Source organism: Nannospalax galili, unplaced genomic scaffold (genome assembly GCF_000622305.1).
Source record: "Nannospalax galili isolate Female #2095 unplaced genomic scaffold, S.galili_v1.0 scaffold25, whole genome shotgun sequence".
Lineage (NCBI taxonomy): Eukaryota > Metazoa > Chordata > Mammalia > Rodentia > Spalacidae > Nannospalax > Nannospalax galili.
In genome coordinates this window covers 3,703,363-3,727,115 of record NW_008355642.1, presented here as the reverse complement: position 1 = coordinate 3,727,115, position 23,753 = coordinate 3,703,363, and the positions used below count along the sequence as shown (strand labels likewise).

General features: G+C 40.1%; 1 protein-coding gene across 3 annotated transcripts in view; it reads right to left on the bottom strand.

Moving 5' to 3' along the window:
• Positions 1 to 23,753, bottom strand: part of Col4a6 (collagen type IV alpha 6 chain) — a 341,384-nt gene that overhangs the window by 71,581 nt on the left and 246,050 nt on the right. For all 3 annotated transcript variants that reach the window (XM_008852964.2, XM_017803141.2, XM_029556057.1), the window contains exons 4-5: positions 2,826 to 2,960; positions 997 to 1,041 (exon numbers count right to left, since the gene is read on the bottom strand). In XM_008852964.2, coding sequence (XP_008851186.1) covers positions 997 to 1,041; positions 2,826 to 2,960 — 180 coding nt within the window. The remainder of the gene's footprint in view (positions 1 to 996; positions 1,042 to 2,825; positions 2,961 to 23,753) is intronic.

Here is a 23,753-nt window from a genome sequence, read left to right as displayed (position 1 = left end):
TTCCTGTATATCCCATAGTAGAGTACTAGCACATAGTACATGCACAAGAAATTGCCTATAAATTGGCACAAAGAGATTTGAACCACCTTTACTGATTACCAGAAGATCATGAAGCCTAACACAAGACAGTAGTGAGCTAGAGTTTCCCTAACAGTGCTTTGATAAGGCCCAGAAGAATCCCTTAGAAGTTGTTAGAAGGATGAAGACAGGCTCAAGCCCTACCACAGGTGGAAGAGGTATGCTTTTTTTCTGTAGTCTAAGCTTCCACACAGACGCTGGTCTCTTAAGCAAGATTGAAAACCATTGCTATAGAGAAGGATGGCCCAGGCTAGGCATTAAATATAGAAGAAGGTGGTAAGGAGAAAGCCAAACAGTGATAGTTAAGTTCCAAGTGTTATATGCAAAGGTTGATGAAATGTCACCACGGAATCCCTAACAGTGAGTTAAGTGGGAATATAGGACAAAAATCGGAAAACTAAGGAGTTAGGAGGGATGGAATGGAGAAGGAATCTGTTCACAAGCTTCAACCTCACTATCTCTGGCAAAGTAAAACTTAAAGGGAAATTCCCTCTAAAGTGAAATAAGTCTAAAGATATCAAATTACTGAAATAAAATGTATCAAGATATCATTAAGGATTTTTCTATTAATTTCAGTGTACTTCATTAATTTTCATATAACGAGTACATGTGTGCTTTAATGTGCCTCTGCCTCTGCAACGAAGAATCAGTCCTCTATGTCCAGTCAAAGCTCCTCTCAATCCCCAACACTAATTTACTTGGGTTAAGATATCAACCATCTGCCTAAAGGCTGCCTGAACCTGAGTCCAAGGCTGAATGTGTGTGTGACTCCTGCCCTTTATTCCTCATCACACATGTCTCAGTGCTTAGCCCTGAGCAGGCTTACAGGAGAAGAAAATGTCTCTAAGATCGTAATATGTGGGCTAGGAGGCAGAACCAAGGGGGTGATGATAAAATTGCTTCTACGGACACACTCACCAGAATCCCATTGATGCCAAGAAAGCCAGGAACTCCCATGGGACCCTAGAGAAAGAAGAAGGGAGAAGAATGTGTGAGTTAATCCAATCAATGCCTATTAGGTGCAGCAGGTTTGCTGATGTGATTTGATGAACTTAGTTGTTAGTGTTTTTATCCTCTTCCTCATTCTGTGTTGCCATGTTCTCTATCCTGAGTCTAAGGGATCACTCTAAGGTCTTGGACATGTTTGTGTTCTAAAACCAGTTCTTATCTTTAGCAGTATAGTATAAGTCCTAAAATGAACGCTCAATATTACAGGTGACCTTGACATCTGGACAAAACCAGGAGGCCTTTGAGTAGCCTAACCAGAAATATCCTCCCCATTGTGCTCCTTCAGGTAAGGGCTCTTAGCCAAACAACATTTTTTTAAATCAAAGGGAGCAGGTGCAGTTCTTGCTTATCCTTGGATGACAGTTTCAGTGCATTCTATACTACAGAATTATCCAAACAAACTAAATCACACCCTTCTTTGGGAGCCAGGGCAGCACAACCTCTTGATTCTAGAAAGCCTGATGTCTACAGCCTTTTGGTTCACTCTGTTCCTGAGTTTAACCCTGTGTGGCCTCACATACTGTGCAATGTATTCCTCCCTACGAGATGAGTATATATGAATAATAAATTGCAATTAATCCAATTGATAAGTGTTATATTCTCATAATGTTAGCATGATAAAACTTTCTCAGAAAATGAGATGAATGGGAGGTGATGGAAATACATAGGGAGTATAAATTGAGTTGTTAAACTTAGTAGGCTACTCACCATGATATTACCATTCTCCTTCCCTGAAGTCCATTCCCTACATTTGCAACACAGATTGCTTCTAAGTCTTTTGAGTTCTTGCTTGCTAGTCTCTTTTGTGGTATTCTTATTTTTTATTTTATGTGTATGCATGTATGGCCTGCATGTAGATAAGTGTACATGTGTCATGCAATGCCCGTGGAGGACAGAAGAGGCTGTCGGATCCCCTGGAACTGGAGTTACGGACAGTTGTTAGTTGCCATGTGGGTGCTGGGATTCGAGCCCGGGTCTTCTGCAAGAACAGTCAGTGTTCTTAACCACTGAGCCATCTCTCCAGCCCCTTTTGTGGTATTCTTAATGTCTACTGGACTTCTGATCCATGCCAAGTTCAAACCCACATGACTTGACACAAGTGATCCCTCTTGTCATGTAAGTAGCCAGTGCATTCATTTTATAATTTGCTTGCTATGAGAGTCTCTAAAAATGGTCTGATCCATCATCGGCCCATCACTCACTCAATCTTTGGCTTTTTTTTTTTTCCTTTTATATGTATCCCGGCTGGCCTGACACTTTGCAGACCACGCTGGCCTTGAATTTGTAGCAATCTTCCTTCCTCTCCTCCTGCGTGTTGGGATTACAGGTATGCATCACCATGCCTGGCTTGGCTCTTTCTTTTTTTCTTCATAGTTTATTTTTATTGATGTATATTCATTACATAGTGCTGTGTTTCATAAAGACATTTTCATACAAGTACTAAATGTACTTTGGCTAGCTCTTCTTTTTTTTCTGAGAGTCTCACTAGGTAGCCCTGGCTGGCCTGGAACTCACTGTATAGACCAGCCTGGCCTTGAACTCAGAGAGATGTACCTGCCTTTTGCCATCTGAGTGCTGTGATTAAAAGCATGCATCATTATATTTGCATTCATCGTCTCTTAAAATATGTATCCTGGCACCAAAATATTTAGGAACAGTATTATTCCCATAAATTAGAACTGAAACTGACAATACTTGACATTTGTACTTATAGCCCTTGCGTCAAAGGTGAATCTTACTTTATCTCCTTTTAGTCCATATGGTCCCAGAAGGCCTGGGGAGCCTCTTTCTCCTTTCAACCCCGATAAACCAGTAGGACCAGCAAGTCCTTCAGGACCTGCTGGACCTTGAATGCCAGTTGGTCCAGGGCGTCCCTAAAAATGGACATAAAGATGGAAAATTAGTCAACAGAAGGTTGAACATCAACATTTCCTATTTTTTCATGCACAAAGAACAGTCATTACTTCATTAAATAATTTTGGCTTAGAGGTTTGTGAGGTATGCCAAAGTTCCAGACATGGATCAGAAAAGGCTATTTTAGGGGCCACTGAGCTTATTTGGATAGAACACATTTTATAAGCACATTTTATAAGATTCATGTGCATCAAGATCCTTCAACTTTGTACTTCTTAGGAGATTAGTTATTCAGGCTGGATAATATTGTCCTCTTCCTAGTTAATGCCAGGTTATCCATCAGATTGTCAAAATAGTGAAAGAACAGAACACTGGAGAGCATCATGACATTTTATAACTCACATCCAAATGACCAGCCATATGCTTGCACTGAAGTTCCGAAATGGCTACACCTAAAGAATGTTGCTCCAGGAGGCCAAAGAAGGGTGACCCCAGACTCTGACCGATCTGTCAGAATTCATCTTTGTCGGCTGATCCAGGTATCCCATCATTGTACCTACTACAGATATTCACAGGGAACATACAAAAATGCACAGAGAGAGAGAGAGAGAGAGAGAGAGAGAGAGAGAGAGAGAGAAACACACACAACTCTTCCTTTCTATTCCCCTTTTCTCCATTCTCCATATTTGCACAGCATCCAAAATGTAAAGTATAAAGAGCCTGAGAATATCTATTAAGAATCAATTATGGTAGCAAGAGGGAGCAGTCTGAGGATTTTGAATGTCCTGGTTATAAAATGCCTGTAACAATTAAGTCTGAGAGTTCAGGCTGACATTTTTAAAGCAGATTGAGACTGAGAATTAACCCCAGTGGTGCAACAGGCAGGCTGAACTCTCATTTAGAACAAATCCCAGTAGGGACTTTATTTTTTTTGTCTAAAAATGAAAACCATTAGTAATGTGCATTTCCTCTCTGAGAACACAACACTGTATCAGGTAAAAAGCCTATTTTCATAAATGCTTCCCATCCCCACCTCTTGGACCCTTTATTGACTGTCCATAATTTCCTACAAATCTGTAAAAAAAAAAAAAAAACAAACCCCAAAGCCCATTAAACATGCCCTTTCCTATTCAGCGTCAAAACTTACTTGTTAAAAGGGCGAAAACAGAACAGATGCCTTAAACTCAGTGGCTAGAGTTATGTACTGGAGATGCAAGTGGCCACCAGCTGTGCTAGTCCTTTGGAGTATAATTTTTACTGTCAATCAGGCCCCTGAAGACCTAGAACTCTTGTAAAGAAGTAGAAGATATTCTGACCAACAAGATGGCAACTCTCTAGAGCACTGCCTACCACTCAAACTTTCCCAAAGCCTATGGATTATTTCTTAAGCTTCTGGGAGTGATGGGGGTAGGGAATTTAATGTTCACCTTTTAATCTCTCAAGTACCACTGATAGAATTTTGTTTAGAATGATTCTCTTGTTAGCAACTGTAATTTGTATAATCTCTCTGTCTCTGTCTCTCTCTCCCTCCCTTTACGTGTGTGTGTGTGTGTGTGTGTGTGTGTGTGTGTGTGTGCATGTGTGGCTGTGGCTATGGCTGTCTATGACTCTGTATATGTCTATAAACTGAAGAGAAAAAAGAGCAACACCTTAAAGACATTATGCTGGAGGCTGTTAAGGATGAGTGAAGAAGTGGAAAATTGACCTAGATTTCAAGATGAATATATATTCTACCCTGACAGTACAAGTGTGGAACAGAGAATAAGTGCTGCAGGTGCAGAGGAAGGGCTACCCAGGGAGGTCTGTGGAACACTGCACCTGGCCCATGACTGGGGGGGTGTCATGGCTACTCGGGACGGCCAAGTGAACTCCAGCTGGAATTGGTTTGGAAAGCTAGGCAGGAAAAGTGAAGACGTGATGTGGTCAAATCTGGATTAACAGCTGGGAGGAAAGTAGTGTTCAGGGCTGCAAGTCATCAAGGAGTACCGACAACATGTGTGTGTGTGTCAGCAGTAGGTGGGGGTGGCCTGCCAGAGGCTGGAACAGGGAGGCAGATAAGAACCAGCTGTTGGAAGAGAAGACTGTTTGGTGGGAGGACAGCGGCACGGTGGGCTTGTTGGGGCCATGTTATTACTAGCAGAAAGGATCTATTCAGACTACTGAATGTTTGACCCGAATGTCAGCACTGCCAAAAAGATTCTTGTATCAAGGGATGGCGGGGGGGGGGGCATGATAAATCACTGAACAGCTACCAAGAAAACTGGTTGTCATGTGGCCCGGTTTCCATCCTGCTCATACTACTATGTGAGCTCAAGCAGTCTCACTGGTGCTGTCCACCTCTGCTCCTTTGCCTTACTCAACACAAGCTCACCATCAGGGGCAAGCAAGAAAATGCAGCCATGAGGTAATGATAAGATGGATTTAATAGGACTCTGAGTTGGTCTAGCAGAGCCTGGTTTTACAGCCTGCTTCCTTTCCGTGGGCTCAGAGGGCATGCTAAATTTACCAGGAAGTCGAATATAAGTCTCCCAAAGAACTAATGAACTTTTTGTTTTTTTAAAAAAATCCATCCCTTTTCCCAAAGCGTGTTTGGAAAGGCACTCCTCAGAAAAACAAGATTCTGGGGTTTGTCTCAGATAGTTTAGGCTGGCTGGGTATGCCAGTTGAGCACAAAATCTCAAAGACTGACCCGCTCAGAAGCCAGTGGGATGCCTGGGGGCTTCTGAGGCACTGCTTATCTTGCACCGTCTTCTCATCATGGTGTCAAGCCCCTGTGGAGCTTTTGTCATAAGATTTGAGACAAGGAAAAGATAAACAGTAAAGTCCTTTCACATAGTGGCACAGTACCATGAACGAATAAAGGCAGCCATTTAAAAAGGAGGACGACACGTTTTCATGAGTTGTTTGGTTAACCATCTCTACATATGCTTTGTCTGTGCTTATAGCTACTTGGGATTTTTCTCTCTCACCTCCCGTGCACAGAGTTTTGGTGCACTGCTGAAGCTTAATACTGAATCACTAATGAACTGCATTATGTTTTGTCTTTTTCCCCCTGCAGACACCATCAGTGACACTTTTCCAAATGACCAGCAGAGGTCAGTGTGAGAACATAGAGACAACGGACAAACAGGTGGGTGGGAGGGCCTTTCCCTCACAGAGAAAAAGAAATCAAAAACTACTGTGAGAGAAGTCACAGAATGTTCAAGCAGGAAAGGTCCTTGGAGACCATTTAGTCCAGGGTTTGTTTTATACAGGGTGGAGTAGACTGAGAGATGAGGAAGGACTTGTTTAGGTCACATAGCTAGTAGGAACGGCATGAGACTTAAAACCAGACTGTCTGCTTCCAGTGCTGGACCCTTTCGCTGCTTGCTAGCAGAAGGTATCCTAGGGGGTCTTTGAGGCTGTCCCCTCCTCACCCCAGGTCCACCCCGCATCAGTAGGCTTCAGTAGCCAGATGCCTACTCATCATTTCTCTCTTCCTAATTCTGATCATTTCACAGAATCAATCTGAAGCACCATCACTGTTTGGACAGCTAGCAGAATTTCAATAGGCTTGGACCAATGCCATGCCCTGATACATGTCATTTGTTTTGGTAAATGGACTCACAAAGGGCAGAAGGGACTCCTCCAAGTCATTCCAACAAGCTCTTCTGCCTCCATCTGTTCAGTATTTTTAATGTGCATGGCGGAGCCTAATTCTCGAGGGACTGGGTTAGGCATTGTGCCTAAGGCCAGGGACTACAGGTCTACAACCACAGTCCAAGCTGGCTGTCTCCTCCTGACCATGATGAGTTAGGGTCAGTATGTAGGTTAAGGTTTTCTTTGATCAGAACCATACAACTGGGTAATAGACCCATAAGCGGAGATGTCTTTAAAGTAGTAGACACATGCATAAATAGCACCTGAGAATCTTCAAAGCTCATAGCCGACACTAGGAGGGATGGAAAAACTGATGGAGGACTCTGCCTGCATCATCTGGTCTCTTTCTGCTTTTTCAAATCCTTCCTTCCAGATTCCAGTGGTCTTCTCTTGCAAAATTAATTTTTTCCCCGAAGAATCTGTAAATCATTCCCACTGAGGCATGGATGATTGACAACTTGGAGATTTACTTTTCCCAGGGGGGAGGCTTGTCCCTTAATAGAGACCAAAGCATTAAGCTAGGGATGCAAGCAATGTTTACAAAGCAGGAAATGGAAGGGGGGGGGCTCCCTAAGGATCCAGCTGTATTCTAGGAGGTGGTGAAGTGAGAGTGCTGCCACATGGACATGGAGTCAGGTCTCCTCACAGCCATTTTGCTTCCTTAGACAAGTGACTTGGCTATTCTGAGTGTCAAAGGTCTGGATGCTATAATCACTCTTGTGTATGAGTACTATGAGCATTTAAATGAGTCAAATTTTGTAAAACACACTTGGTACCTAGGACAAAAAATCAATTCTCATCTCCCTTTAGGTACCGTTTATGATAGAATGGAGAAGTTGGGATGAGTACTTCATGTTCTTCCCATGAAGTTTATGTGAGAGATTCACAGGCATTGTTGAGAAGCCCGTTTGAGGGAAGAGTGGGAATGATGTATATCATGAGAACAAGTCTCCCTTCCTTACTGATTGTGTCCTGGTTGTCCTTGGAACTATCCTCCTCATACTTTCTCTTAAAGGGACTTCAACTACATGTTAACGCCTGCCTAATATGAAACTCTAGCTGGATTTCTCCTCTGAACGTGCCCTAAATCTACAGCTAGTGGCTTAGCTCGTCTCTGTACCTGCATATTCCAAGTCAACCTAAACATGAACTTATTGTTTTCTCTTCAATCCCATATCCCAAACTAACTCCTTTCTCTAGACATATTGGGTATAGCTCAGGAAATGGCACTATCCACAAACTTAATCAATCCAGAAGCTCAAATGTCCTCCACATCATCTTGCTTTGCCTTATTTCTCACATCGAATTCAGCAGCAAGGATTATCAATCCCCCTTCCAATATAGAACTCAAACTCATGCGTTTGTGTCTATTCCCATATTAGTTCATGTCTTCCTCATCTCTGCCCTACATAGTATTTCCACATAAGCTTTCTATCCTCTAATCTTGAATTACTCTCTCTCTCTCTCTCTCTCTCTCTCTCTCTCTGAGCATCCTGCCCCACTGCATTTGCATGTAATTTTAGATATGCCTCTGTTGTTCTGGCTAGCTCCTCTGTGTCCTTCAGGTTCTATCAAAGACATAAATTCCTCCTCGGAGTTTTCCACTATCACTCTTATCCCACAGTCTGCTTAGTTTATGTTTCTATATGGTAATATCCAGCCCCTTTTGGAGACGGAATGAGTTCCTTGAAGATGAGACCTATGTATTACTCCTGACAAAGTCATCTGTGCTGAACACAGTGCTGGTACATGGGGCACTCGATAAATGCTTCCTAAATAGATGGGGAAGTGAATTAAATAATATGCACACTGAGAAGCCAGTGGCCCAGGCACAGCAATATCTTCTTGGAAGTCTATATAGTTGTAAGAGAGTGCAATCAAGAAACATCTGCTCAAAGGACCACAGAAAAGAGAGCTGCATAATATGCTGGAATTATTCAGTTTAGTATAGAGAAAAAGAGAATTACCCAATTTCATCCAATATCAGTTCCAGACTTTTAGAAACACAGTGTCATGGTACCTTTTATAGTCATTTTTAACACTTATTTTTATTTTCTGTTGCATGAGTGTTTACCCTGCTTATATGTAAGTGCACCTATGCCATGCAAAGCCCATAGAGGCCAGAAGACGATGACAGATCCCGTGGAACTGGAGTTATGGGTGGTTGTTAATCACCATGTGAGTGCTGGGAATTGAACCTGGATCTGCTGCAAGCATAGCCAGTGCTCTTAACCACTGAGCCATCTCTCCAGCACCCTTTTTACAGTCTTTAAATGAAGAAATGTTCTATATCTAATGTGGTTTCTGAGCAATTTCTGTACTCTGAGCTCTGAAGGAAATGGGTTTGTTTCCTATCCTGGATGATAGCTGTCCATTTAACAATGAACTTATTCAGCACCTACTTTGTGCTAGGCACTGCAGTAAACATGGTGGGCAACAGTTTCTGTATTTGTGGAGCTTATAGTCTTGTTGTCCCTTGAAAACATCTGTACATGGCCCATAACCAATCTAATAGTTTTCATCTTGGGCTGAATTTTGAAGCACTTATGTATGTATGTATGTATGTATGTATGTATGTATGCATACATATATGTATGTGGGATGAGATGGTAATACACAAGAGAAACATTCCACATGGCCCGTGCTTGTTGGGAGAGAGAAGGTTACATTATAAGAAACAATTGGAAATAAAGTCATAAGAAATAAAATCTAAAAATTGTATTAAATAAGTGTCAGAGGAATTCAGAGATGTGTGACCCCACAAGAGGATAGATGAATAAGGAAAGGGCTAATAATGTGGTTGGGAATGCATTTCAGATATAGAGAGCCACGTGCTTGTGGAAATTAGCAAATCAAGTTGTGTGAGCAGGGGCCAGTTAGAAGCCTAGGCTTGACTGGAGCTAAGTGGAATCTCAGTGAATTGGTGAAGTGAAAAAGGAAAGGAGATGCAAAAACCTCCGAGTGCCAAGAGGTTTCCTCTGGTTCATAAGCTACCTTGACTCCCAGTTTAATATTGAGTTTAGAGAGATAGAGGTAGCTAAGGGAACCAAATTCAGAGTAAGGAGTCCTGGATTCCCCCTTTACCACTGTAGGATGAAGGTGCAAGGGATGGCTTCAATTTCTTCATCTTTGTATTAAATAAGGATAATGTGTCTACTTTATAGGGTACTTATGAATATTACATAAAAGAATTAATGAAAACCATGGTTTTTACTCCTTAGAATGTATGAGAATCACCTGAACATGATGTCAAAAAACAGGTAGGTAGACCCCACTCCCAGGTTCAGACTTAGTAGGTGTGATTATATCTAAGAATGTGTGTGTTTAATAAGTTCCCACATGATATTCCACAGGATTGAAGTACACACTTGGAGAATATATGCTGAAAATCAATCCCCACAGTGTTTAGCAGAGTAAATGTGCAATAAGAATTACTCATTATTGGTATGTTTCTGTTATTTAACAAATGACTATGGTTTGTACACGTTAGGAGTTCAAAAATTCTGGAAGGCTCCCAACATTCTTTTCTCCCCATGGTTCAAAACACTTTTCCTTCTTTCTCATTGCGCCAGATCACAAGAGGAAGTGAGGCATATGGGGCAGCAGAAGCAGAGACAGAATAGCGAGGCTGTGCCCTCTTGGATAGAAATATCAGTGATGTGGACTAGATTCATGACACTGGGGATGAAGAGAAGGCAGCAGTGAGCAATATTTCAGAGGCTACAGGCAACAAAGACTTCATGTTAGACTGTACTTGAATAAAACTGAGGGAGGTGCAAAGAGTGACTGACATACTTGATTGGGTCCCTGAGGGATTTCTTCATTAACCTGAGGAAGCTGAGGAGACAGACAGAGGGTCTTAGGTGGAAGATAAGGAGTTCCCCTTTGGACAGTTTGTGTTTAAGAAGCCTGGGACTGTCTAAGAGAAGTTCAGCTCTTGTTTTTATAACAGCCAGCAAGATTTGAGAAGGTAAGGAATGAGGTTGGTTTTATTTATTGTGCCCCTGGAGATGCAGTATCTGGAGTGCAGTAGACACTAAAAACATAGATGTAGGTGAAAATGCCTAAATGTGGAATAAATGAAAATAAAAAATTAAATATGCACTTGTGCTCTTTTAGAAGGCCACTTCCAAGTCCCATTATCAAGGAACAAAATTAAATTAATTGTTGCTACCCTGAAATACCCCTAAAAGCTTACAAGAATGGGGGTTCAGAGATCCCTGAGCTCCAGTGTAGGGACCAGGTGGCTTGAATTTTACAAATCATTCTTAATTTACAAATGCAATTCTTATTCTTAGTTATGGGGCATGGGGTTGGGGAATGAAAAAAAATAGATATAATCTGGCCAAAACATCTGTGTTCTCTCCTTTAGCCATGCAATATGGTAAGACAGATAATAAGGATTACACATTCAGGAGCAGAAATACATAAGAAAATCCAGTAGAATACTTTTCTTTTTGCCTTTCCTTTGAGTCATCACAGTACTTCTATGAGGCACGCTGTGGGCACTAAGCCAAAAAGCAGTTAACCAATGGGGCCTTAGATGCTCTGTGGTAGAGCTGGTAGCAGGGCTTCCCAATCAACTTTGTGTCCCTTCATTGGAACAAAGGGAGACAGGCATCCATAGGGCCTATAGGCTACTCTTCCAGTAGTAGCATTAACGCAGTACCATTATCTACAGAAGGGAGCAAGGGAGGAAGAACACCAGCAGCTGAAGGATATTCCTAATATATGGCAGCTAAAGCCTTTAGCTGAGTATGGTAGTGCAGACCTGCAATCTCAGCACTTGGGAGGTGGAGACAGGAAGATCAGGAGTTCAATGTCATACGGGGCTGCATACTGAGTGTGAGGCTGGCCTGGGTTATGTCAGACCCTTACTCAAAAAATCCAAACCAAACCAAACCAAACTAACAAATGAAAAGTTAAAAAAAAAACAGGCAAAAACCCAAAAACAAAACAATAACAAAACTGCCCCCACAAAACCTCCATACGACAATGACAACAAAACTTCATTATGTAGATATGCAGACTTTTGTGTTCCACAAAACCCTGGAGCTGGATAATATTAGCATCATTTATACTTTACCAGCTATCAAGAGAAATGACCCTTTCCATCTAAACAAACAAAGGAACAACATATGCATAGATTTGGTAGAGAGCAATGGGCATCTAGCAAAGAGTGAATCTCCCAAAGTCTCTGTGTCTGTAACTGCTAAGGAGCACTGTCAGAAGTTCCCACTCAAATGAAAACACATTTCTTTTCTAGTTCTTCAGCTGTAATCAGAGTTTGAATCAGCCAGCCCAGGCACGAAGACAAGCATCTACATGTTTTCTTTGAACAGACACACATACTCGTTCCATTGGTTGTTCTAAGCATGTTGAAATTTTTGAAGACAAATCCCAGAACGATAAATTTAACTCTTGCGAGGCAATCCTTCACATCACTTTCTTCTGCCTGTTTACTCACGGTTCTCTTCTAAAATGCAATGATGACTTCCTTTTACCAAATCTTATGGAATGCCACCTTCTTTAAAATCCATCTCCTTTATTCCTTTAACAGCACCAACAGGTGGTATTAGTTGCATCTTACAAATGGAAGGAACTGATTGGAGAGGTTAAGGATCTTGCCTGAGACCACACAGCAAGTGATTGGGGAAGCTGATTTCAGTGGAGCCGAAATTCCTGCTTCTTTGACCAAGCAACACCCTTTCTCTGCATTGAAAAATGTTCTGAATGTAGAAATACAAACCCACAATAAGAGCTATTCTGGGCAGAAAATATTATTCTAATTGATACTAAAGAAGTGCATCTCACTTTGCCCAAGCTTTTTACTGGAACAATGATTAAGGAACAGAAATTTGCTAATAGAACTAATAAAATTAGAAAACGTAACTTCAAGCAATGATGCTACCTAAAACACAAATATGGAGGAGTTCTTCTTGTTCTGTAATTAAAATGAACTTTCGAACTGGCTTGTGGGTAACGGACAGATTACCAGGCTCTAGTATACAAATTCTGACGTTCTAGGCCTCCCAATAGTAACCTATTAAGTTAGTGGCAGATGAGGAAATATAGGCATGTTATGCTATTTTATAATGATTACGCAGAGCAGAAATTGGAGAACTAAGTGTTTAAACCTTGTGTTTTTCCCTTGCCCCTGGGGAATGTCTGGACAGAGGCAAATAAGTTGATGAATTTTCAGGTCTGTATTCTCATGACTAGTTTCTAAATGTATATCAGAAACCAAAACCAACTTCCCTTTTATGGTACTATAATTTGGATTTGCAAAAACCAGAAGTCAAATAAAACTGTAAATATGACCAATAGTTAACCACAAAAATAAAAATGAAATAAACACGTCTGTAAGTGTTACACATCATTGAATGAGCCTGTATATTCCTTGGACTAGATGTACAGTCTATACAAAGAGCTCCAGTTTGTTCTGAATTTGAAGAGCATATGAGAAAATAAATACAGGTCTATTTGGCATGAATTTAACCCACAACTAATATACCTGTTGGAAAAACACGGAATACTTAATTTGTTTTAATTTTGTTTCCTTCCCTAGAATTTAGAAGGGGAACTTGGGAATGATAAGATCACACAGGCCTCTTTATAATGCTTTCCAGAAAATTTTATTTGATGTTGCCTTTACCTTTCTAAAAACCATCCTGTTTTAAGTAACACGAAATTTATGTTCAATACCCTGCTCTTGTTTTCTAGCTGTATGCTGTCGAGAAAGTCAAATAATCGCTAGGCCTTTGTCTTTTCATCTACAAAATGGGACTGTTAGATATTCTATTTCCTTGGTCACCTTGAGAACCAGTGGAGACTTGTATGTGCAAAGGAGATGTGCATTCGTTTCATTAGCAAAGCTTTGCTTTAGGGTGGAAGGTGAATAAACTCCAATTTCAAAACAAAATTCGAATTTATTAGGTTCTTAAGGAAATAAGCCCTTAAATGAATAAAGATTCACAAGGAAGAGATTTCAGCAGAAAAAAGACTCAATGAAACAAGAAGCAGAATTCAAAGCAGTGAAAGGGGAAAAATCACCTAGCACCAGATTCTCAGTATGGTCTTAAAATGATCAGACTTGCTACTAAAATATGTGGTTTATTGCACGTATTTTTTTGAGACAGGGTCTCCCTGTAGCCTCAGCTGGCCTGTAACTCACTATGTAGACGAAGCTGGCTTCAAGATCTCACAGGGATCCTCCCTGCCTCTGCCTCTGGAGTGCTGGGATTAGAGATGTGCACTACCATGCCTGTTTGTTGTTGTTATTGTTGTTGTTGTTGTTGAATTTTTTTGAGGCAGGGTCTCACAGTGCAGCCCTCACTGGCCTGAAATGCCCTATGTAGGCCAGGCTAGGCCTGGATCTCATAGAGATCCACCTGCCTCTGCCTTCTGAGTGCCAGCATTATTTTTAAGCATACAGTTTAATACAAAGGGGGAGCCACTGTTTTCCTTAATTTTTCTATCAAAATGGCCATGGTTTTATAATGGAAATAACAGCAGAACAGAACTTGCCAGAAATCTACTTTATAACAATTTTTGCTGTAGTGTTTCTATTCCATTAGAAAAGGAATACTTTCAGCATTTTTCTCTGACATAATAAATTATCCTTCATCGCTATACAACACAACCCTTGGTCTAATATTGAGCTTGTGTGAGATGATTGCATCTGGATCAATGTTCCTGCATTCTCTAGTAAGAAGCCATCAAGTTTTGGCAATTGAAAGGCAACAGAAAGCAATTAACTACTGCTTCTTAAAAAGGAGAAAGGTTGGATCAAAGAAAATCTCAATCAGGACTCACTTATTAGAGAACCCAGAGAGTTCTCAGAAGGAAACACAAGAAAGGAGAACAATGTAGTAACAGAATCAATCCCAACTCTGTTCCCATGCAAACATACACCCTGAATTCATTAAGAACCAGAGGATTGGGGACTGGAGAGATGGCTCAGTGGTTTCTGGCTGCTCTGGCAGAGGACCTGGGTTTGGTTCCCAGCACCCACATGGCGGTTAACAATTGTCAGTAACTCCAGTTCTGGGGGAATCCAATGTCTTCTTCTGACCTCCGTGGGCATTGTTTCACATGGGTGCACTTACATACATGCAGGCAAAACACTTGTACACATAAAATAAAAATAATAAAACTTTTTTTTAAAAGACAGAAGAGCATTTATACCCACATCCATACAGATGAAAAGACATACATTCCAACCCAAACTCACAGACACAGGAGCCTGCTAAAGTGTAACATCTGCTGATTGTTTGATTTAGCCTACCATATGCTACCCAGCCAACGGGGATATGGATTCAAGAAAGTGGGATGATTACAGCTCTCCTCACTTGTCTTCCCTTCCTTCTACTATATGCAGTCATTCTTGTGGTCTAGTAAGGGCATCCGCATAGACACACAAAGAGGAGATGGGGAGGGAGGGTGTTTCATTTCTGGTTTATTTTTATTTTACAGCATAGACAATTGGAATCAAGCTTTGTATGCATCAAGAAAGATAATCCAGACATGACTGAGGAAGTGGTACAGATGACAAGTAGAATTTGCAGAGCTATGGTAGAATTGGGAATAAGCTACAAGTTTGTTTAGAAGTGTTTCAGATTTCAAAGTTTTTTCATATCCAGGACTCCTCATCTAATACTCAAAATGACCCTCTTCTAAATGTATCAGAGGAAGCAACTGAAGCTGAGGGGTTGAATAACGTGTACAGTGGTCATATAGTTTATGTTTTCAGGGCCAGATCTTAGTTCTAATCCAGTGATTTTTTTTCCACTACTCCCTTATAAAATGATGAATCAATTATATGCTAAAAATATCATGTAATTCTGGCCAAAACCATGGGTCTGGAGCATGTTAAATCTTCTTCCTTCACCTTTCTGGCTACTGAGTGGCACCTTCAATAAACAGCTAAGTAGATACTCAAAGCACAAAGAAGTCAAATCAATCTATTTGGTCCCCCTTATAACTCATTAATTGACTGACCAATTATTTAATGTACACTGTGTACTAACCAGGGTTTATATGTTTGGAAGAGAGATTAATATCATATGGATCTTTTGCTTGAGCTTTCAGCCCAAATCAGAAAGGTAAGCTATATACACACATGAGTGTACCATAAAATCAAAGAGTACAGAAGGGATTTGATTCTGAACCCAAGCACTGTTGGTTGCTTTGTTTTAGAGATAGAGTCTCTGAGTCCTCCATACCAGTGAGTGTAAGAAACTGTAAAGAAAAGACCGAGGTTAAGTTTTGGTAAATAAGAGGGGAGTAGAGCGTCTGTTTCAAATTCATCTAAATTTGCTCAATAACCATAAGAATCCACGTAACACAGAAAGGAGGCAGGTGATTGAGCTGAGGGTGACTAAAGTGCCAAGGAGGTGCTGTGGAGGACATGGCATGAAGGTGACAGTCTGAGCAATGTAAAGCCCTGTCAAACAGCACAAATAGCTCCGCTACTGTTGGAGGATGTGGTGGTGATATGTGTGTCTGGGGGTTTCTTGAACACTAGCTTGGAACCAAGAAGAGTAGGTAAGTCATGTAGTGGGGATTTCCAGAGCTGGACACTGGCAGCTACATCAGAAACCCCAGGAATGAGGCTGAGGCTGAACAGGAAGATACTCAGAAGGATGACGGGTGCATTGTGGAAATAGCTGATAGTGGGCACAAGGCTGGAGCGTGAGCAAGAGGGGAGCTAAGAATTCCTGGTAGATGATGATTTACTAGAAAAGTTGGCCTCTCTGTAAGTGAGAAGTTTGAACTACCTATGGGTATAAATTACATATAGCATTTAGTATTTGAGTAACTCTTTTGAAGTACATTTGGAGCCAGAGAAAGCAACCTAGAGATGCACACTGGAAGGAAATTCACCAGACTGCTAGACATATCATGCTACATTTACCCTAGACTGAAGACCTTTGATGTTTGGTCTAACAGACCACTTAAAGAGAGACATTTTTGGTTACTATGGAAATAATACTTTTGACTCCCAAGTCAGAGTCAATGGCCCATATAGGGAGAAAGGCAGCTCACACACTCAAAATTCATCAAAGAATTATGTTTGGCCAGTTCTTCACGGTGTGTGTATATCACTTCCATCCTGCATTGACTTTAGTTAGAGCTCGCTGTTCCCAAATGTTGACTTAGAAGAGCATTAAAAACACGTAAAATAATTTAAACATCAATTTAAACATTTCCTATGGTTCCCAGGGAAAACAGAGCTAAGGCTAATCAGGAAACTATTCCAAGACTACTCAAGGGAGGAAATTGGGAAGGGAGGGTGGAACAGAAAGCAAAGAGACCAGAAAAGGAAGCAAAACTGTCCTAACCTTAGGACCTGTGGAAAAAGGTACCAAAAAATGAGCAGGACAGCTTAGGAGCCTGGCCTGGGAGGGTTAACTCCGCTGTCTCCCTTACCCTCCACTCTCTCCCTTACCCCCACTGTGTCCCCTACCCTCTATTGTCTCCCTTACCCTCCACTGTTTCTGTTACACTCCCTCTCCATCTCTACCTTTTTCATTCTCTTGTTTTATGAATATTTTAAAAGCTTTTAGATCTGGTGCTGGCATCTTTCAGAAAAAGTTAACAGATAATTCCATAAGATAGTCCCCAGTGAAACTTGCCTCAGTCAAAATAAGTGTCCCCTACAGCCGAGTGGAAAACAGACCTCAGGTACTTTCCCCTTCCAGGGTTTGAGTACTTTGGGTCCTTTGGACCGAGAACCAAACAGCTAAAATCACTCCTCTTGACTGGCTGACTGACAAAAAAGAGCTTCTTTGTTAGTTCTGTTTCAACCAGAGAAAGAAAGAAAGAAAGAAAGAAAGAAAGAAAGAAAGAAAGAAAGAAAGAAAGAAAGAGAAAGAAAGAAAGAAAACAACTGAAAACAAATGAGGGAACAAATTGGGGGAGAGGGCTCTAATAAACCCATATAGAGGGAAGAATAAACTAAGGGGCACAAGTAAGGGCAATATATAAACAAAGATATATCAAGACTAGCTTATATGAAGTTATGAGGCTCCTACCCCTTAGGGTTGTACTGGGGGGAACTATCTTCCTTTCCTCCTTATATCTTACTTTCTTATCGTCTTTAAACATATGCTGATCTGTTTGGTACTAAAAACAAAACAAAACAAAATCCTTCTGACTCCCCGATTCACATTCTTCACATGTTACCACTTTATCTCTCCACCATTTCTCTAGAACAGTCTTCACCATGGACTAGTCAAAACCCACTGCCTCTACTTCCTTCCTCCCTATTCTTCTAACTTCTGACAATCTAGGTAGGCGAACTCCTCTCCCTTGAGAGTACTCTTGGGAAATCTGTCAGTCACCTCTGCTAATGTTTTACCCCACAGACTTTCTTCACAGAATTTAACATTACCAAGTATCCCTTCCTTCTGAGACCTCTTTCATGGCTTTCAATACACTATCTAATGGGCCTTACAGACTTCTGTGTTTTCATAGCCCCCTTCCTTGACCCCTTCTATTCTGACCAATGGATCTTTCTACTCTCTTGGTGATTTCATCTACTCCTCTACAGAGTCTACCACTTCTGCTATACGGATGAGATCCCACAATCATTTATTTCCAGGTCTTAGCAATTTCTCAAGTCCAGTTTCTCAGGTCTACTGTCCCGTTAGGAACCAATAACCAAAGCCTATCTTAATGCATCATTAATTCTTACTTAAATAATGACAACAGCCTCTATCCAAACATAGCTGCAATTCCTCTAACATAATGTCCATAGTAATCTTCTAGCTCTGATCCTATTGCAACCTTGCTCAAAAACTGCAAATCACATTTATTACTTTCAAAGTAAAACCCAAAGTCCTTCAACAGGCTTTGAAAATCCTTTACTCTTTATCTTTCACCTGGCTTCATGGGCTTATTTTCTACTAAACACCACTTCTCATCCTAGACTTCAGACATAACTCTTTGCTGATAACTTATATCCATCCTGTACTGTTGTACTGCCTGGCTTTGAACCAAGTGGTTTACTTGCCAAAGATACCTTTTCCCCCCTCAGACTTCTGTACTAAGGCTGTATACATTCTTTGAAATTCAGCTCAAATCTGACCTCTTCCAAAAAGATTTCTCTGGTTAGAGTTAACGTCTTTTAATGTCTTTCTTCCCGTATTAATTAAAAGACTTTATTTTTTTTTTTGAGAAAATCAGCTACAGAGAACTGAGTTAATCAGATGTCCGAGGTGAATGAAAAATATCATTCACCCTTGAAATGTCCCTTATTTTAGTTTATTATTTATTCATGCACATTCTCATTCCTATTCCTGTGCCTTCTCAGGAGGCTTCTCTAATGTTGTGATACAGGTTCAAGATCTCTTCTATTATCTATCTATCTATCATCTATCTATCTATCTATCTATCTATCTATCTATCTATCTATCTATCTATTTATCTATCTAATCATCTATCTGATCTATCATCATAATTTTCCAAGACATCTATCTCTATATGTCTAATTATCTATTATCTATATTTGTGTGTGTGCTCAAATTGAGGTAACTATCTGTGTTACTTATATTCTAATTCTTATTTTTCACAAGACTGTCTTGAGCATCTATATTAATTTTTGAGCATCTACTTCATTGCTTCTAATATGTGTATTATATTCCATTCTATTCCATTCGCTAAATTTCACTTACACTAATGGACATCTAGTTTGCCTATAATCCCTTACACAGATGATTCTGTGACAAACAAGTGGTTCTGTAATAAACATTCTTGCAAGTGTCTCATTTTTTAACAATGGAGAATTTTGCTAGGACATAAAGCCTTGGGTGAGGATGTTGGAATGTATGTATATTTTCATAATTGCTATCAATAAGTATAATCATATTGCTCTTCAAAAAGCTATACCTACAAGAAATATAAGGAAATTCCTTTTCTCTCTTTGCATATGTCTTTGTGAGGGATGTTCTGTTGCACTTCGTCTGCCATCATTTCCAAGGGTCTCAATATGGAAGCTGTGGAGAAGATGTGAATTCTGCTCTTGTCTTCTTTAAGATTGTTCCTAAGGCCCTTCCTTCCTTCTTTCTAAAATGATGGGTCAGAATAGAATCCATGTTTTCTTTTGAAGCTTTTTTAGAATAATCCTAGACTTACAGAAAAATACAGAGAACAGAGTTCTGGTAAACCCCCCCAATCCCATCACCTGATTTGTACATTTCCTTAAGCTCTGAAGTTAACATTGGTATGATACTATTAAGAGAACACTGTGGGGCTAGAGAGATGACTCAGCAGTTAAGAGGTCTGGCTGTACTTGCCGTGGACTCAGGTTCGGTTCTCAGCACTCCCTCCAGCTCTAGGGAATCTGATGCCCTCTTTTGGCCTATGGGGGCATTATACTCATGTAGTACATTTAAAAACATGCAAGCAAAACACTCATACACATAAAAACAAATAAATAAAGAGAACACTGTACTTTATTCATATTTCAATTGTTTTGTATTAATGCTCTTTCTCTATTCCAGGATCCAAACAAGGATCATCAAATTCAATAAAATGCATTTCGATTTTAGAATTGTGGTAATACACATAAGCTTTCCCCCTTATCCATGTTTAAATGTATAGCTCTGTGTCATTAAATTCATTTATATTTTGCAATCATCACTGATATTCATCTCCATATATTTTCTTCTTCCTCAACTGAAACTAGTAACATGCATTTTTTATAACAACAAAGAAAATCTGTACTTCAGAGTAGCTGGAGCCAAAGAGAAACATTGCTGTGCAATTACAAACTAAGTTGCAACAAGACCAGACAAAGGAATTGATTTATACGGGAACCATGGAAACAACTAAATATGAGTGGTTCATGTAGGAAACATCTAGGCTGGGTTAGTAGTAAATGTTCTTGAAAAAAATAAGTCTTTGGCAATAACAAGCTAAGAAAACTGTTTGAGTGCAACCCTTAGCCCAACAAGAAGCTGCATAGGATTTTGAGAGGAGACGAGTCTGTGAAACTAATCCAAAATAAAAAAAATTACCAGGAAAAACACAGAGAGTGTATGTGTTTTTAGAACAGAACCTACAACCTGTCATTGGATGTACTGTCCTGCAGTTATACAACAATGTAAATGGAAAGGTAGCGAGAGATGAGAAACTCAGTGTGGATGTCTCTAGTGGTCCTCCTCATGACCCTACCAGCATACCACTTCATGTACTCTGTTCCTTCATGCAACTGTCAGATGATTGTACTGACAGATACCAGATAAAGAGACATTCTTATAGTGTTTAATGAGCTCACGTAGGTATTTTCTTCAACTTTTTTACTGATTCTTTGTGAATTTCACATATTATATTTTGATTGTAATTATCTCTCCTCCCATATCTGCACTTCCCCTTATTACCCACCCAAATTCATGCATATATATGTATATATATATATGATCTGACTCCTTGTGTGTGTTTGTGTATGTGTGTATTGAGGCCTATAGAATCAGATTATTTTTGTTTCACTTTTTATTGTCGTTCATTTGTTTTTTGAGACAGGATCTCCCTGTAGCCTCAGCTGGCCTGGAACTTGATATGTAGACCAGGCTGGCCTTGATCTCATAGAGATCTGCTCTTCTCTGCCTCCCAAGTGCTGGGATTAAAGACATGCACCACCACACCTGGCTCTAATTTTGCAAGTATTGAACTACATAGAGAAGGAGGAAGATGATCTAGAACAGAAGATATTCTTAGTAAGTGTTTCTCAGGCTGTACTGTACCCATTAATCACCAAAGGGTCCCATTAAAATTCAGGTTCCAACACAATAGATGGGGAAGGGGGTTCATACCCAAGGCCCTGTACTTCCAACAAGCTCCCAGGTGATGTTGACATTGCTGATTGCACTTCTGGTAGCAAGGGTGGAAACTAGTATTTTAAAACTTGGCTTCATCCTGGAATCACCCAGAAGATTAAAAAATACTGATCTAATGTTTTATTCCTAGGGATCCTGGTTTAATTATCTTGCTTAGGGCATACTATGGAATGACTGATGTTGGCCCCAAGTTCACATGCTGAGGCTCTAACCCTGCCTGTGACTATACTGAAGACAGGAGCTTTGCAGAACTGTTTCAAGTTAATTGAGGTCAGAAGGGCAGAACCTTGATCCAATAAGACTGATGACCTTAAAAGAAAAGATAGAAGAGCTGTCTTTGTTCACGTGGGGACACAGCAGGAAGGTCACCATCCTATAAAGCTAGGAATACATTCCTCACCAGAGCCTGACCATGCTGGCATCCTGGTCTTGGATTTCAAGTCTTTATAATCAGGAGAACATAAATTTCAATTGTTTAAACCATGGAGTCTATTGTAGCAGGTTGATTAAGGTATGATATGGTCTAGAAGTTGTCAAAGCTGTTCAAGTGATTCTAATATACAATGAACATTCCCAACCCTTTTCTTTAGTTGAAGTGAGTGAACCATCAAAGCTGAACTCACACACATACGCTTATAAACACAAAAGTTAATACATACTCTTGGAGGAACATCAATCCACATCACTGATTTGTATTTGAGATAGGATTTATGTAGATCAAGCTAGGCTGGAACTCACTAAGTAGCTAAGGATGACCTTAAACTTCTGATCTTCCTTCCTCTACCTCCTAAGTACTGAGATTACAAATGTGTGACATCATGCCTGGAATCACATACCAATTAATTACAGGATAGACATATGCCCCCTTCCTGATCAAACAACTGAGTCATACCCACCAATGTTAGACACCTTGTGTGATATCTGTAAAGAGACAGCTCTCATATTTACTCTTGTAGTTCTCTTCAGGAGAAAGTCTGTGAACAACGCTATGATTTGTATTTTCTGTTTGTGGGCTTAACTATATGTATGATCTTTTTTTTTTTCCACTGAGCATGCGGAAAACATGCGGAAAACAATTTTCATGTGCTTTGCCAAAATTCAAAATTTGTTCTTCCTTCATAGAAGAACAATAGGAGAGCTATTTAACACTATTCTCTAACTAACACTGTTTATGTTAAATGGCAGTTCAACATAAGGCATGGTTGAACTGCCATAACATATATGTGTTAATTATTAAGCAGAATCAGACTTAGGGTACTCAGAATCAACATGCTGAGGTCTGGTCAGGAAATAATAGACTTGATTTGGAAGACTTTTATAACAAAATTAAAGGATTAGGGGAAATGAATCAAGGTTTCCTGTTGGTCATTACTGTATACTGTTGGTCACCAATCATAAAAACATACCACTGGGCACTCAATTTGTTTAGGTTATGCTTCTTGGGCTGGCCAATAATTCTGTATCGCCTCAGGTCTCAGGCCCAGGTTATCTAGAACTATACATCTCTGTACTCAACCTACTCAAAAGCACAACTACTGAATAACTGATCAACTAAGTGATCCCTAATCATGGAACGTTCCTTGGATGTTGGAAAGATCGAATGTGAAGTTTCACTTGGAAAGCACTTTGGAAAAGGATCAGTACTTGATAAACATGATCATAGCACAGTGATTAGGTCAGAAGGCTTTTGGAAAGTGCTGAAGTGGTTGGGACTGGTAAAATTTAGCCTGGTTCAACTGTCCTACTCAAAACTATTCTGCCTGCAGGTAATCAAGAAATAATAATGAAAAATCCTAAAAGTTTCTTGGGCATGTACTTTTCTAGATAGCTCTAGGTACTGATCTGAAACAGACTCAGTTTGGATCGCCACAGAGCTTGCCTTGACCCAGAGCAAAGCTAAGTCTGCTTTCAGACCCCTTTTCATATGTACCCTGGCTATATTAGCAGGCAGCAAAAAGAAGATATTCCTGGGGGTGGTTACATGTTACAAAATATAAGGCCTTCACAAATTATCTCCCAACCAACAATGTAGCTAAATCAGGAAGCTTTTTCATTAACTGTGAAAGAAATAATTTCCTGAGGGCAAAATTCACAGAGGAAAATATATCATTAGAACACGTGATAAGACAAAAAAGTCACACATTTTATCAATTCACTTAAAGAATTAGGTTATTTTAACAGAAGGGCGCATGTATATATGTATGTGCAGGTACATGAGGAGATTAGTCCAATTATATTTCAATTGACTGTCTCTAAGAAGACTTCTTCACGAGTTTGCGTTTTGATTCTCCCTACTCCTAAACATTTCCCACAGAAAGCTCACTGCTTTTGTCA